General features: G+C 44.3%; 1 protein-coding gene across 1 annotated transcript in view; it reads right to left on the reverse strand.

Moving 5' to 3' along the window:
- Positions 1-5703: 5703 nt before the first annotated feature.
- Positions 5704-16174, reverse strand: part of RFTN2 (raftlin family member 2) — a 58021-nt gene continuing 47550 nt past the window's right edge. Inside the window, exons 8-9 of the mRNA XM_045032967.1 lie at positions 14214-14292; positions 5704-8981 (exon numbers count right to left, since the gene is read on the reverse strand). Of these exons, the coding sequence (XP_044888902.1) occupies positions 8712-8981; positions 14214-14292 (349 nt within the window). The 3' untranslated portion in view covers positions 5704-8711. The remainder of the gene's footprint in view (positions 8982-14213; positions 14293-16174) is intronic.

Raw genomic sequence — 16174 nt, forward strand, 5'->3', positions numbered from 1 at the left:
TTGATATGGAGGGATAGATCGGACTGAGCCCACAGGCCCTGAGTCCGAAGGTTCTCCAGATGAGCGCCCCACCCCAGAGTGGACACTTCCATGACCAGGGACAAGAAAGGCTGTGAAAGGGGACACCACTCGGGGGTCCAGCCACCAGCAGAGGGAGGCGAGGACCCACTCTAGGACAGTGACCATCGAATTCATGCTGTTGCTCCCCAGGCGGTAGACCGAGGCAAGCCATGCTTGTAACAGCCGAAGCCAGAGACTGGCGTGCTGGGTCACGTATGTACACGAAGCCATGTGGCCGAGGAGACTCGGGCAGCCCTGTGCTGTCGAGGTCGGGAAGCGCTGAAGGCCTCTAATGATGCCCCCAATAGCTTGGAAATGGGAGTCTGGTAGGAGGGCCCGCCCAGATGAACTCTATCCTCTGGGTTGGTTCCAGGGTCAACTTCACTATGTTGAGGAGGAGACCCAGCCGCTGGAACGTATACCTGACCAGGTGGAGGTGGGACTGCACCTGCTCCCTGGTGCGGCCCCAAAGCAACCAGTCGTCGAGGTAGGGATACACTTGCACCTGCCATTGATGGAGGAAGGCAGCCACGACGGACATACACTTGGTGAACACCCAGGGGGCTGTGGAAAGATCGAATAGAAGGGCTGTAAACTGGTAATGTTCATGGTTGACCACAAAGAGCAGGAAGCGCCTTTGCATTGGATGAAGAGGGCAGGAAGGAACAAAATTGGAGAGAGTATCCCGCTTCCACCGTGCGAAGGACCTAGCGGTCCGAGGTTATTTGGGACCACAGTAGGGTGACCAGACAGCAAATGTGAAAAATCAGGACCGGGGGAGGGGGGTAAATAGGAGCCTATATAAGAAAAAGATCAAAAAAATCGGGACATCTGGTCACCCTAGACCACACACGGTGGAAGTGGAATAAGCGATTCAAAAAGGGCGGGGAAGGGTCCGGGGGTAAGTCTGGTAGGTCGTCGTTGGGTGTCCCTTCAAAAGGCCTGCTTGGAACCCAACGATGGCTTGGTTGGGCCCTGGCCTTGCCCAGACGGGGGAGGGGGTGTTGGAGGGCTTCCTCCTGCCATTCTGCCCCCCGCTGGCTGTGAAAGTCAGCCTTGGCCATGGAGGGTAGGAGTGCTGCTGTGGCTGTTGGGGCTTCAAGTACTTCTGCTGGGGTGTGCATTCCCAGGGATTTCATGGTCACCTTCGAGTCCTTAAGGCTATGCAGCCAAGAGTCAGTCTGCTCTGCGAAGAGGCCTTCCCCATGAAGAGGCAGGTCCTGCAGCATCTGATGAACCTCAGGGGGCAGGCCAGAGGTTTGCAGCCAGGAGGTGTGCCTCATGGCAATCCTGGAGGACGAGGTACACGCAGCCGAGTCTGCAGTGTCCAGTGAGGCCTGAAAAAGAGGTCCGTGCCACTGTCTTGCCCTCATCAACCAGGGTCCCAAACTCCTCCCTGGACTCAGGAGGCACAAGCTCCTTGAACTTCAGCATGGAGTTCTAGGAGTTAAAGTTGTAGCAGCTCAGGAGTGCCTGCTGATTGCCAATCTGGAGCTGGAGCCCACCCTGCGGCCAAACAAGCCCAGCCCCTTGGCGTCCTTCGACTTGGGCACTGGGGGCAGCTGCCCGTGCCTCTACTTCTCATTCACGGCTGCAGCCAACAGCGAGCAGGGCTGTGGGTGCATGAACAAATAGTTGTACCCCTTCGAGGGGACAAAGTATTTACGTTCGACCCCCTTGGCCGTAGGCGGGATGGAGGCCGGGGTCTGCCAGATGGTTTTGGCATTGGTCTGGATGGTCTTGATGAGGGGCAGGGCCACCCTCGACGGACCTTCCAGGGCTAAAATGTCCACCACTGGATCCTCCGATTCCACCAACTCCTCTGCCTGCAGACCCATGTTGTGTGCCACCTGGTGCCAGAGGTCCTGATGAGCATGGATATCTATGGAGGGTGGCCCGGAGACAGAGGTGCCCACCCCAGCCTCATCAGGGGAGGAGGACAAAGAGGCCACGGGACTGGAGTGGGGGAGAGGATCATCCTGACCCCCCTGTGCCACAGGTGCTCGATGCCCCGTGTCATTGACCGTGGACCCAGGCTCAGGAACCCGGGGTCCGAAGGTGGGGAGGGGGCACAACACCTCCTCCACATCCCCAAGAGTGAGCCAACTGACAGAGGCTTCTGGCACCTGTGGTTCAGAGGTGGCCAACCAGGAAGCACCAAACTGTGCACTCTGGGTCTGGTGGTATGCCCATGGGGTCCCAAACGGCCACTGTGTGGGTCCCTGCCCATGTGCCTGGCATGGTCCTGCCCCCGCTTCAGGACAGCTATAGTCCAACTGGCGGTGGTCCAGATCTGAAAACCGCGATCTTGTCTCTGAAGCTGAGGAACGAGATCTGGACTGCGAGGGCCAGGGCGGCGCCGAGAGCGGTGCCGGGGCTCAACCACCAGAGCCAACAGTCAGATCAACACCAGATTGCCTCAAGACGGTGCCAGTTCCTGGGGCACTGGCGGCTTGGTGTGGAGCAGAGGGACCCCCAAGCCTTCATGGCAATGAGGTCCTTTGCAGCCGCAAAGGTGTCCAGGGTGGAAGGCAACTGGACATCTACAACGCTGCGGGTTGGGGAGTTGAACGGCACCGGACTGAATGGTTCCCACAGTGAGATTGAAGTCGACGGTGCCACGTCCCTGACCTCCACTCCCGGGAGCTCTCCTCTGGGATGCACCACAGTGGCTGGCTCCAGGTGAGTGGATCTCTGTGCAGGAGAGCCACCCGTCTCCGGCTTTCGGGGCCGCTTCGGTGCCAGGGAGTGGGAGAGGTGCTGAGTTGATATTGCCGGCTTTGGTCCCAGGGAGTGGTGGTGCCACGGGTCTCGGCCAAAATCCAACCACAGTGCTGCCTCCACTACCGCCGCCAGGGTGCTGCATACCGAATAACTCAATGCCGGGTCCTTCCACGTTGAAGGAGGCTGGGGCCTAAGTGCTGCCTCCATAAGGAGCTGCTTCAGGAGAAAGTCCAGCTCCTTTTTAGTCTGAGGACGAATTCCCTTGCAGATCCTGCACTTCTCAAGTTGGTGAGCCTCCACCAGACACTTTTAGACAAGAGTGATGTTGGCATGGGCTTGGAGCAGGACCTGCAGGGCTTGAATCCCAGGGACTTGGGCATGAAGCCCCCAAGAAGAACAGTCAGGGTGGAGGGTAACCCCCAACCCAACTGCCACTAACTAAAACAACCAACAACTATCTACTAAAGCTAGGGAAACGGGGAGAACTTGCAGAGCAAGATGCCAGAGTTCCAACGACTGTCACGGGCGGTAAGAAGGAACTGAGGGAGCCCCGGGTCAGCAGGATCATATATTGAGCGCCATGTAGGCGCCACTCCAGGGGGCTCCACAGCCGACCCGACGGATGCTGTGAGAGGAAAATCTTTCCGATGACTGTGCATGCGGCATGCACACAGCTAATTGTAATCGATATGAGCAAGCACTCGAAGAAGAAATAAAAGTTCCAGTGGTAGCATATGATATAGTGTTATGTATACCACTCCAGGCGACTTCCAGGTTGTCTGAGAGGGTACCAAGGTTACACATATCATCTTCGATGACCTGTGCATATTTCACAGCTTCAACAGAATCCTCAGAAAGATGCTAGACACTGTACTGTTGGTGGATGTCTGACTCGTGAGGAGTTGGAAGATGCAGTGAGAGCCGAGCAGCGTTTGATTCGGTCGACAGTTCAGCACTTTGTCTTGTGCAAGTTGGTGTTCCAGATATTTGGCTAAATCTGGTGCGTGATCTTCACACTAGTACTGGTGTACGAATGCACATTGGTTTTTGGTCTTTGCCATATTTCTACACAACCTCAATGCATTCTCACATTGGCAATATTCCGTTGACTGGATATTAGGACTTGCTGCTGCACACGTCGGAATCAAGGTTGGTCAAAAAGTGTTTGCTGACCTAGACTATGCAATGTTTCCTTGCTTGTGGAGAAGTCACAATTTGTCCTGCCCTGCACCATAGGCAGAAAACCAAGGCCCAGTACTTCAGAGCAGAACCCCCAGTGCAGGTGGGGTCAAATACTGCGGAGAGCTCACCTACCTAAGCTGCAAGTAAAGTTCAAATGGTTGTAGCAAGCTGGATGTTCTTTTATTAATAGGTCTTGACACCTCCTGCAAGTCTATGTCTTGCTTATAGACACACAAACAATTTTAGCTGAGGCAAAGTTCAGGATCTATAAAACCTGTGCATTACCTGTACTACTTTATATTTTGGTTAAAAATAGATCTGAAAAAAGCAGTTCAGTAGCTCAGCTGAACGAAGGCCACAAACTCATTTTGTAATGGCTACCAAACAGCAGTAACTTTGGGTTGCTGCTGAACTGGCAATTTGGGGCCCAATTCTGCAGGGTGTTGAGTAACCTAATGTGACTGTAGTGGGAGCTGAGGGTGTGCTGAACTTTGTAGGGCAGCGTTCTGAGAGGTGAAAGGCTCCGTATCTCATTACCTGTCTCCATCTCAGCTGCTTTTCTTCAGTCTGGACACCAGATACCAAAGTTATTGCTTTGTCTTACGGAACAATTTCTATCCTTCAGGCTGTGCTCTACTATAGATATTTTATTCCCTTTAGATTCCCTTTAATACCTCCAGTCCTGGTGACTGACTGTATTTAAGTTTCTGATGTTGTTTTGTAATGTCATCCTTTGAAACATCAGTCTCTCTTAAGTGACCTCAAGTCTGTGGCAGGAATTTATAGGTGAAAAATTACAAAAGCCCTTACACTTGCTGGTTATGTAGCAAAAGAAAATAAAAAGCTCTAGTATACAGGGTGAGCATTCTGGGAAAGTCATGTCTGAGTTAAATAGTATGTATACTGGGCCTCCTGCAGGGGGAAGAAACTCATATGTCATCTATTAGATGAGTGAAATACAAAGGTGCTGGGCCTCAGCACAGCTGTATAATAATTGTAGAGTAGGTTTCTGGGAGATAGCCTACAGCTTTACTATTTGTTATAACTGAAGTTGCAGTTAAGTCTTATGTTCTCTAGGATTTACTACCATTAAATTATCCCACACAGGAATACAAGTTAGCCCTTTACCCCAAAAAGCAGTTGGACTGGAGCTTTTATAACTTGAAAAAAGCTTTAAGTTTGCATGTTACAAAGTTCTTGGTATAGTGTAATGATACATTTGCCTATTTCCTTTGTGTGCACATATTTAGCTGCTTCTTCAGATTTGACTGATGTACTCTAAGTATTTATTGTATATTAACTATCTTTTAATGCCATTTGTTTTTCTGGTTACAAAGTCAAGCATTCAACATAAATCTGGCATTTCCTAACCTTTAAGTCTCCCCTTGTGTACTTATTGAAGCAGGGGTCCTGTAGAAAAAACAGCATGTGATCATGCACTTAAAGACTTTACCATAATACAACATAAACACAAGAACTAGGGGTCACCAAATGAAATTAATAGGCAGCAGGTTTAAAACAAATAAAAGGAAGTATTTCTTCACACAAAGCACAGCCAACCTGTGGAACTCTTTGCCAGAGGATGTTGTGAAGACCAAGATCATAACAGGGTTCAAAAAAGAACTAGATAAATTCATGGAGGGTAGGTCCATCAATGGCTATTAGCCAGGATAGGCAGGGATGGTGTCCCTAGCCTTTGTTTGCCAGAAGTTGGGAATGAGTGACAGGGGATGGATCACTTGGTGATTACCTGTTCTGTTCATTCCCTCTGGGGCACCTGGAATTGGCCACTGTCGGAAGACAGGATACTGGGCTAGATGGACCTTTGGCCCTACTGGGTCAGACCATTCTTACGTACCATAATTAATAGGAACCAGGGAGCCAAACAAAAGTTGCATAGGCAGCCCTAAATTTGCCTAACCTGCAAGTACTAGTCTTTGCAACCTAAACCATTTTTTAAATGTAGCTTTTTTAAAAAGGAAAAAAGTAAAAACATTTTTATGTATAACTGTAAGAACTCTTACACCCCTCATTCCTGCATCATCATTATGATCATTTGAACCCTGAACTTTTGGCAATGCAAAACAAACTACCACCTGAGCTACAGGACTAACTACATTAGCTGGCTGCAGAAGAAGGCTGTTATCCTAGAGGAGGAGTGGGCCACTGGAACTATGTGCTGGATCCCTGGAGGTGGTTGAGGAGCCTGACTTAGATTTCTCTGTCCCCTCCACCTTGGGAGGTGTAGCAAGCTCCCCAGAAATGGGATGAGATGCTGCAGTCATATGCTGGGTCTGTTTGGCTGAGGGCAGGGGGAAACCCCATCTAAGCTCTTCCCCAAAACCCCACTGCATAAGCTACTCTGGCAGTTCCCAGCGTACCGAGTTGTGTGCGCTGTGAGATGGACTGGGCTCTTAAAACTTTCAAAATCAGTTAGTTATTATTTTGACATGCTACCAACATTTTCCTGAGGAATTCAAGAGAGAGAAGGGAAATGGCAATTTTAAACCATTTATAACTCCGCCAAACCTGAATGGAATTTCATGGGACAAGTAAAAGGCACATCTCTAATCCCAGCATTTTTTCTCTGCCAAATTTAAATACCCAGAGGTGTTACAGCTTCTCAAAGCAACCAAACAAACTGGCAAGAATCTGCTACAACAGAAAAAGTGTTAGGCAGCTTAAATGGAGGGGTTGTTACCAGCTTCCATTAAAATAATTTCATTCTCTGACGTGGAATGGATTTTCTGTAAAACAAACAAAACCCCATGGAATTGAATTGAACTGAAATAGCACTAAACCTTTCCCTGATTCAGTGTTGCTCATTACACAGTAATAACATAAACATGTTCTCACCGCCCTGCTGGCCCTTGAGGATCCAATGATCATTCCTTCTGTCCACTGTGAATTCCACCATCCTACCAGTCTGGGCCAGAAGTCCCTTTGCAGTCTGTTAATGCTGTTCTCTCCATTGCTGATCTCCATGATGGCAATAGAACACAGCAGCCTTCTTTGAAGTATAAATATTCTACTGGAATAGAGCCACTTCAAAGGGGATGTATATGGGATAATACTGGAGGGGGATTTTACCTAATGCATCGTGTGTGCAAAGTGGTTAAAGAAGGAGAAGGGTCAGTTAAGCAAGGCCTTCCTTCCATCCAACTGTAGTAAAAGGACCCTGATTGTCATTTAATTACATTTTCTTAGTACTGTGCAATTCTTATTTTGGCCAAATCTGTTCCCATCAGTTTAAATGAAATTAGGGATTAATCCTGTTAATCAAATGTCTTGTGAAGGTGCATGTCACAGTTTGTGCTTATAATGTCCATAACAGTGATTGATTGCAACTAAAACTTGCATTATTCAATCACCTTTATCATCGGCACATGCATTTTTCTTTGCCTTCCCCCACTCTCCATCCTTTTCTCATTGAACATTTGTGCATTCTCTATAAATTAAATGGCAACTTTCTATCGGCAATGACTGAACTACAATACCAGCCTAAAGAGCCCAACATTGATCAGAATAAAGGATGAAAACTGTTACTTTATTTTTATACTAATGACTTGGTTCCAGAGGTTTATAATAAGCTAAATGGCTGATCAAATTAGGCAGTGACTGAATTACTATTGCAATACAGCTGCAGAAAATCACTATTAACACCTCTTCCAACACACCTGTGTCAATGTTAGGGTTTCTCAGTAGTCAGGCCTCTTGAGCTACTCTCCTTGAAGATGTTGATCTATAATAGTTTTCATAATTACATCTGCAAGCAAGTCTCTTCCAACCAGGAACTTTATGAACAGGTGAATACATTTTATACACACTGATATATGTATTCAGTTGAGACATAGCTTTTATGTTTTCATATATGATCCTGTGGGTCTAATTTTGCCTTTCCACATGACAGCCCCCAAAACAGAGCTACATACAAGCAGCATTACTGTGCACCCATAATCTTACTGGTAACACTCTTTGCATAGCCTTCCAAATGATCTGTTTCCATTGATTGGTAAGGTAATAGTTGTGCTGACATGTCCTAGGAGGCCCTTTGTCTTAGTTTTGGATTGTCCCTGACAGCTCCTTTCTTTTAGATGTAACTGAATGAGGGCAGAAAACATCCACCCCACACACTCCCATTCCTCTTGGTTTTAACAGTGTGCACATATGCAAGCTGGAATGTGGCTTTGTGTGTTAGGTACATCCTGCTACAGTACTCTCATTGAGACTGAAAGTGCAGCACTGACATTTCTAGGTTTAACAGGTTCTGGATTTAGGCACAGCAAATAAACTGAAAATTGCAATTAAAACTTAAAAGGACAGTCAAGTACTTTATAGTTAATTTTTTTAAATCCTCCAACATTTGTGATACTCTTTCAGAAAAATACCATTTCCCTCTAATTGTGGAAAGCATAATGTTTTCCGACTCCACTGTCTCTTAGACCACAAGCCATATCTGATCTGCCAAGTTTGCTTCCCTGTTGTTTATAAGCATCATTGAGAATATGACCAATGAAATTAGCAGAGTTCTAGAAATGCAATGTTCCATTAAGAACAGACATAAACCCAAGGTATTTTACAGTAGTAGTATTATTTGCTAACCGTATAACTCTAGAAAGTAGCAAAAGATATATAAACACGAGTCTGGGAAAACCAAAGGATTATACAAATGCATATAAAGTAACTTCAGTCTTTACATTTGTTTTAATTATTTACAGTTCCCTCCAATACAGTTACTTACTTGGTCACATACATGTGACCTGAGTGGCTCCATCTTCCTGCTCGAACTGTCCATCATCCATTTCCCTTAACACACTATCGCTGCTATTGAATCCTGAGAAGCTTTCATATTGGGCAGATCCTTCCTTGATCCAACATCGTTTAGAAGGAGACAGATGAAACTCATCAGGTGGATGCCCACTTTCTGCAGGGTGAGACGTAGCTGTGTCTAACCCAATACTTCTGCTAGCGACTTTGCCTTTCTCGTCACTTCTGAGCTGCCTTGTGGATTTTTTCTGAAACACAAGAGATGTTTGAGCACTGAGTCACATAGAACAGGCAAAAAACTGAGTTAGAACCTGGATTTCAGAATAAACAGCTAAAAGGATTAAAAAGGTTCCACACCTAAAACACATGAATTTAATTTAAGGAGTAGTAACAGAGGAGATTTATGGGACACCACAGGAATTTTTTGGCTTGTTCCAGAATATAGCTGCCCTACATTACAAACTCCTTTGGAATATAGAAATGATAAATAAAGAATAAAACTTAAGAAATACTTTCTTATTTCTCAAACTGAATAAATTAATTGCCTCAGATCAAAAGACAAGGAAAGACACTGTATAGGACCAAGGTTAGAGCAAGCACAGGACCCATGTTAACAGAAAGTAGCTGTTATATTATTTAGCACTTATATAGCACTTTACAGATTCAAAGCCATTTACAAACATTAGCCAACTATTTCTCATTTCACCCCTGTGAATAGGCATAATTATTTCCATTTTGTAGGTGAGGAAACTGAGGCATGGATAGGTTAAATGAGTTGGCCAAGGTCACACAAAGTCAGTGTCAGAGCCAAGATGAGAACACAAGAGTTCCTGACCTCTTGTGCCATTCTTAGACCATTACACAGCATTAACTCTACAGTTTGAACTTTTCCCTGCACCCCTTCTGAAACTATTAAATAATGTCCCTTTTGGCTAAAGGAAAGGGATGTGGAGGTGGTTGATACATGACAGACTGCACATTAAGACTAAAGGGAAGTAGTGGCCCCTGGAGAAAGAGAAGGGAAATAGATTTTGTTTGGCTGCCTCAGTGAGGTGTGGCGAGGCCTGCACAAAAGGAAGGAAGAAAGTCAAATAAAATTTTGTGTATGGGTCAGTGTCAGAGCTTTTTCATTCAGGGTTGCTTTTCTGACTTAGTTGCATCGCCCTCTGAACCATTTGTTGAGGGAAACATGTTATAACTATCATTAGATGAAAAACATTAAAATATGATCCTGTAATCCAAGAGGCCATTGAAATATTACACCTCTTCAGGTAAAGTAAAGAAATCATGTGCCAGACAACATTCTACCATCCCATCATAAAGCCTGAAGTGGAGGAGAGAGGAAATGGACAGTTCCTAATTAATGCTTTCTTCGGGGGGGCTTGTGGGGCCACAGAACAAGTTTGGGGCATTTTCCCCAAAACAGGGCAGATCCTTGCTGCTTGCTGCTGAGAAAAGTAAGCTGCATATACCAGCTGCTACCTGGGCTCAGGCTTCCAGACCTGCGCAGTAGAAGGGAGGATAAGAGCTGATATTTACAGTGTTGCCAACTCTCATGATTTTTATTATGAATGCTGTGATATTTGGTGTTTTTCTTAAAGTCCCTGCTGCTAGAATCATGTTATTACCTGGCAATCTCAACTTCCTTAGAAAACAAAAACAAAGTACATTTCTAGCCCTTATAGTTGCAAAGAAAAGCTTAAAACTTGTGAAGCCTAAAGACTCCACTATGAGAAAGCAAATAAAAAACCCCTCAAAATTACTGATTTTAAAATCTCATGATTTTTAAGCCAATCTCATGGTTTCTGGAGCTTGACTCATTACATTTAAATGTTGGGATAGGCAATACTGAGGCTATTTATTTACTCTGTGTCATTCAACCAGTTAGACTGAGGTAACCTACTCAGTTTCACTTTCTGACTCTCATGTGCTATAATGTGCTGCAATGTTTGAGCTGCAAATGCTTTAGGGGAATGTTTTTAGACCCAAACAAAAAACGGTTTCCATCAGAATTTTATTTTTTAACAAGAAACAATTCTCTTGTTTTTATAAAACCTACATTTTGGGCCTAAAGAGGTTTATTGAAAAACAACAGCTTCAACATAACGCAAAATTCACAACAGCCATCAGAAAAGAGGCATAGTCAAGAATAAAATACAAGTCAAAGTGTAATCCTCAGTACCATGGAGGTCACCTAGGTTTCTCTAAGCAAAAAGAAACATTAATTTGCCAACATTTAATACCTCACGTATATCAGATTATAACTAGCCCATGCAGGGATCATCTTAACGAGAATTTATTCATTAAGGGTTTCTAGGGCAGAAGTTAAAAATGGAGAATGCTTCAGATCTCAATAACTGAGTTTAGACGTGAAATCTATCTGCACAGTACACAGCTTGTGAGACAGACTACATTAGTCAGGCAGAATTAGTAAGCATATGGATTTCATCCATTAAATGGAGGTATATAGAGGTAAGAATTGTTTGGTTGCTAAACCATGGCCATTTTGTTGAAATGACTTATCCTTTATGACATTTTGTTTCTTTAGTCAAGTTTAAGGTTTAGACAAAAATCATGTTATAAATGGAAAAACAGGAAAAGTTTAAAAAATGCTATTCAGCTCCAGACTGAACCACTTACTCATTCCACACTGAAATGACCTCAGTGCATTGAGATTTCCTGCTAGAGAAACAAAACATTCATCAGTGCTAGAAAGGGCATGTGTATTTAGATTCTGTGTTCTTTTATGTTTTAAATACACTGGTCCCATATGACAGTAGGTAGATATACATCAACTATTCCTTATTTACAGACTTTCTGTACATTAATATTTAAGTCAAGGCATTCAGATTTCAATGAAATAAAAGAATGGCTACAGCACACGCTATCCTTATGGTTTTTTAACTCAAAGGATGTAAAGGTCATCCAACTGCTGATCGTCACAAGATTAGGTGAAACAGAGAATTTAAACGGGTGGGTACAAATGTCTCCTGTCTTGAACGTCAAGCACTCTTACAAGATTGATCAGTCACTCAGATGGATTATTTTGAACAAACTATAGTTTACTTGGATTTTAAACCTCTCACAGTCGGAACCTGTCTTAATTGTTCTGTAATTGCTTTATAGGTGGTGGTGGAGATAATAATAATTAATAGTTAGTAGTAGTGTGTGTGGTGCATTACAGATATATAGGAAGACAAGGTCCCTGAGGGGAGATTTAAAATCCAAATTATACATAATACAGAAAAAAAAAACCACGGGAAAAGGAAAACATCAGAAAAGTCACATAGTTTGGTCTGTTAACAGCTAACGCTGATTTGGAACCAATAAGATGTCATTTAAAACATTTAATGAGATAAATCATTAAGAGTTTAATGTCAGGCATGAAAAGAGTAAATAACAGGATTTGAAGAGTATAACTGAGGACAGTTGGTGTCCTGGACAGGGCCAGCTCCAGGCACCAGCATTTCAAGCAGGTGCTTGGGGTGGCAATCTGCAAGGGGCGGCAGTCTGTGTGTTTTTGCCCCCAAGCAGTGCGCCGAATTGCCACCGCAGATGGCGGGGGCAGTCCGTGTGCCGTTAGGGCAGCACGCGCGTTTCCACGGCGGCGGGAAATCGGAGGCAGCTTCTGTCTTCAGCCGGAAGACAGAAGCTGCGCTGCCGTGGACAGCTGAACATAGAAGCTGCCGCCGAATTGCCGCCGCCGCAGAAACGCACGTGCCGCCCATACAGCACACGGACTACCCCTGCCATCCATGGCGGCAATTCAGCATGCTGCTTGGGGTGGCAAAAACAGTAGAGCCGCCCCTGGTCCTGGAGGAAGGAAACTGTTCCAGGCAAAGGGGCCGTGTGAAAAAGTTGCAAAGCAACAAGCTGGAGACAAAAGACAAAGGGTGCATTAAAACCTGAGGTGCTGGCAAAATCTAAGAGGAGGAATAGGTTGAAGCTTGCTGAGATGTAGGCAAGGGCAACAGTATACAAAGTCTTGAAGGCAAGGAGTTCGTACTTTGAGTAAAGAGACAAGAAAGCAGTGAAAGTATTAAAAATGCAAGTATGTGGATGAAGAGAATGTGACATGACTGGAGACAACAATTTGAGCTGTATATATTTATTAGATTGGAAAGGGAGAGACAAGAGGCAGGAAAGTCAGAGAGAGGAGGAAGAAGGGGAGGTGAGTTAATACCTTTTTTTATTGGACCAACTTCTGTTGGTGAGAGAGAGACAAGCTTTTGATTTTACACAGAGCTCTTCTTCAGATCTGGGAGGAGGTTTGAGAGGAGGAAGTTATGCTAGTCTAGGCAAGAGATAATCCGGGCATGAACCAGGAACAGAGAGGGAGTGGGAGATGAGTACAGGATGTGGTGACAGCTTGGATGTGAGGAGAGAAGGACAGGGAGGGTTCAAATATGACTTCAAGGTGGTGAGCCTGAGATTCTGGGAGGCTAATGGAGTTGTCAACACAGATGGACAAAGGGAAGATGTCATTATATCACACAATACTATTACAAAAATGTTTATCTGTGAAGTTTCAAATTTGGGTCTGGATACAGATGAACATATCTGCAGTGTCTTACAAGGGTTTGTCCTGCCTTCCCTGGTGGGGCTGTGTGGATGGCAGAATTTACTACACTGCATATCTGCAACTGCATGTGCAACTCTGGCCCTTGACTGCATGTGGTTATTACCACCAGCTCTATAATGCTCAATGTGCCTTTTATAGTGTTGCTACAAGGAGGGAGTTCCCCAAATGGAACAGGGAGCAGCTGAAGTTCAGCTGCTGCAGGGGCTATTCTTGGGCCTTTTATTGTTACCACATTTTTTTCATGTGGTAACATATGTCCTGTCACACAGCTCACCTAAAGATTATGCTATCACTTGCATATTCTTCTCAATGAGTTCTGAGATCAGAATGAAGTTTTCTTTATGATGTGGAATACCGGCAGAATTTGTATGGTTGCAGAGCATTGAAAGGCGTGCCAAAGTTCTTGAAGGAACAGCTACAGGATATCCAACCAGAGAAGTGATTAATTCTGGAAACAATATTTCAGTCTAAATAATAGATTTTAGGCTATATACGAGATATTGTTTTCATCCAGGTACTGCTTCACTTATTAACTAACTGCATTGCTGGCCTAAATGAGTTGGCCAAGGTCACACTAAATGAGATAAAATTGAGATAAAATGCAAACCAGTCAAAAAGGGGAAAAACAAAACGAAACGAAACTAAAAAACCCAAACGTGACATTACTGAGACAACTGCTAATATCCTCTAGAAACCTGCATCTAACTTTCTATAGTTAAGGCTCATTCTATCATTCTTTATTCCCTAATTTCAAATCCTAGTTTGCTTCTGTATGAAACTAAAAATCATTACCTAAAACTCTTGATGCAAAAGGTTAATCAGCAGCCACCAATCACTGTCCATATTCAACTACAGTATCTGCTTATACTGATTTAGTAAGAATATAATCCTTACTCACCTCTGGAGTCTGGGTAGTTGAATTCCACATAACAGGTCTCTGAAGGAAAACAACTTGCTTTGTGGCCAGATTTCCTTCACTGCAAGTTAAAGCAGATAATTTGAGTGTTTTAGAGGCAATAACATTTATTTGTAGCTTGCTTTTGATTATCTAGACTTTCAGGGTAACTGTACATTTTATGATGCACGCACAACATATGTTATAGAAGGAGCTGTTATAGGCCCTGTTTTCAGTTGCTTTTAATTTTGACAAACTTTAAACATTTGGGCTGAAATTTTCCATGCCAGTGCTTGTCTCGGCCTGAAGTTTTTTGGAAAGTTTTAGATAAAATTATTCAGCCATTTCTGAGGCAGACATTAGGGAAAATGTTGTCTTGCCCATGTTAAAAAATTCTTACAAACCCTTTTACTGAGAAGCTGTAGTGATGCCATAGGTTGGAGCAGGGACTTGAAATTTAGCTGACGAGGGTGGAAAAATGGGGTGTCCTTGTGGCAGGAATGTTCCTTTTATTGCCCCATGAAAATTTAAGATATAAACCTCTGAAAAGTGCAGCTCACACATGCTGAATAGAGACTTGTTAGAGTTTGTCAATATCATTCACCAAAAATTCTGTCTGCTCCTAGCATTCCCCATACTCTCACAGCTCCTATGTATCGACTGTAATGAGCATGCTCCTTCTCTACAGAACAACCGAGCATGCTCTATCCCATGGTTTGTACAATGGGGAGGAGGACTTTTCCTGCAATTAATCACTGTTCCTGGCTGCTGGGGGCTGTTGTGGCACCAGGACTGACAGCAGAAAGATTCTTTCTCTCTCTCCATGCTCCTGCTGCTGGTGCTTAGGCAGTGAAGAGGAAGCTACCTGACCTGAAGGAATACAGAGAGGTGAGGAGCAAGTTGGGGGCAGTGATGGACAGATGCAGAGGGGATCAGAGAGAAAGTGAGTAGTGGGAACAGGGACAGGAAGGTCTGTAGGTCACTCTACCACGCTCCCTCCAAAACCTGGAATCGAATCCAGGATTCCTAAGTCTCCACATTCCTCTGCTGTCAAATAGATGTTAAACACACTGGAAAAATCTGTGTCTCATCACCCTCTAGTGGCTGAGTCACATAGAGGATAATAGCCTACTACTGCTGCCAGTTCCACAGTTAGCTCATGTTGTAGAAGCCTGTATACTCATAGACAACCTTAATTCTGGCATTTCCTAATTTTTTAGTACTTAGCTTTGCAACCTGAACATTCATATAGGGGTTGGTTTTTTTTGTATGCAACACACACAAATACATACACATCTATGTAAATGGATTTTGTGTGTGTGATTGTGAACACCTCTAATAAGTTTTCACCTCTGAGAATTCAGTAATTATTAACTTTGAATATTAAGACATTGTCATTTATTGTTTTTTCTCCCCTGTGACATTCCAAAACCAACTATTATCATGACACTTTAACCTTCCAAAGATAGCTGGAGAACTTGATTCCGTCTGAAACAATTTTCAGGCGTGCTCACTGGCTTAGTAGGCAGGGGCTGCTTTGTGACTGTTGTTGGCTGAGCAACAATTTTTATTATGCATGAAGGTCTCTCTGGGCTTGTCTACACAGTGTGGTGGTGCACATCAGTGCACAATTCTAATGTGCTCCAATGTGTTGTGCACTAAGTGGCCCGTGGAGACCCTGCTGGTGTTCACTAAAAGTTCCCTAGTGTGCATTAATGTAGTACTGTTTGAAATGGGTCTATATTAACACACACTAGGGAATTTTTAGTGTGTGCCAGTAGGGTCTACACAGGTCAGTTAATGAGCCACATGTTGGTGTGCATTAGAATTCACACCCCATTGATGTGCACTACTGCACCATGTAGACAAGTCCTAATGTATTTGCTACTGTGTACTACCAAGTTCTTACGTGGAACAACAACAAGTATTAGAAGAATCAACAGCATTTTCTAAGATATACAGTG

This window comes from Mauremys mutica, chromosome 10 (genome assembly GCF_020497125.1).
Source record: "Mauremys mutica isolate MM-2020 ecotype Southern chromosome 10, ASM2049712v1, whole genome shotgun sequence".
Lineage (NCBI taxonomy): Eukaryota > Metazoa > Chordata > Testudines > Geoemydidae > Mauremys > Mauremys mutica.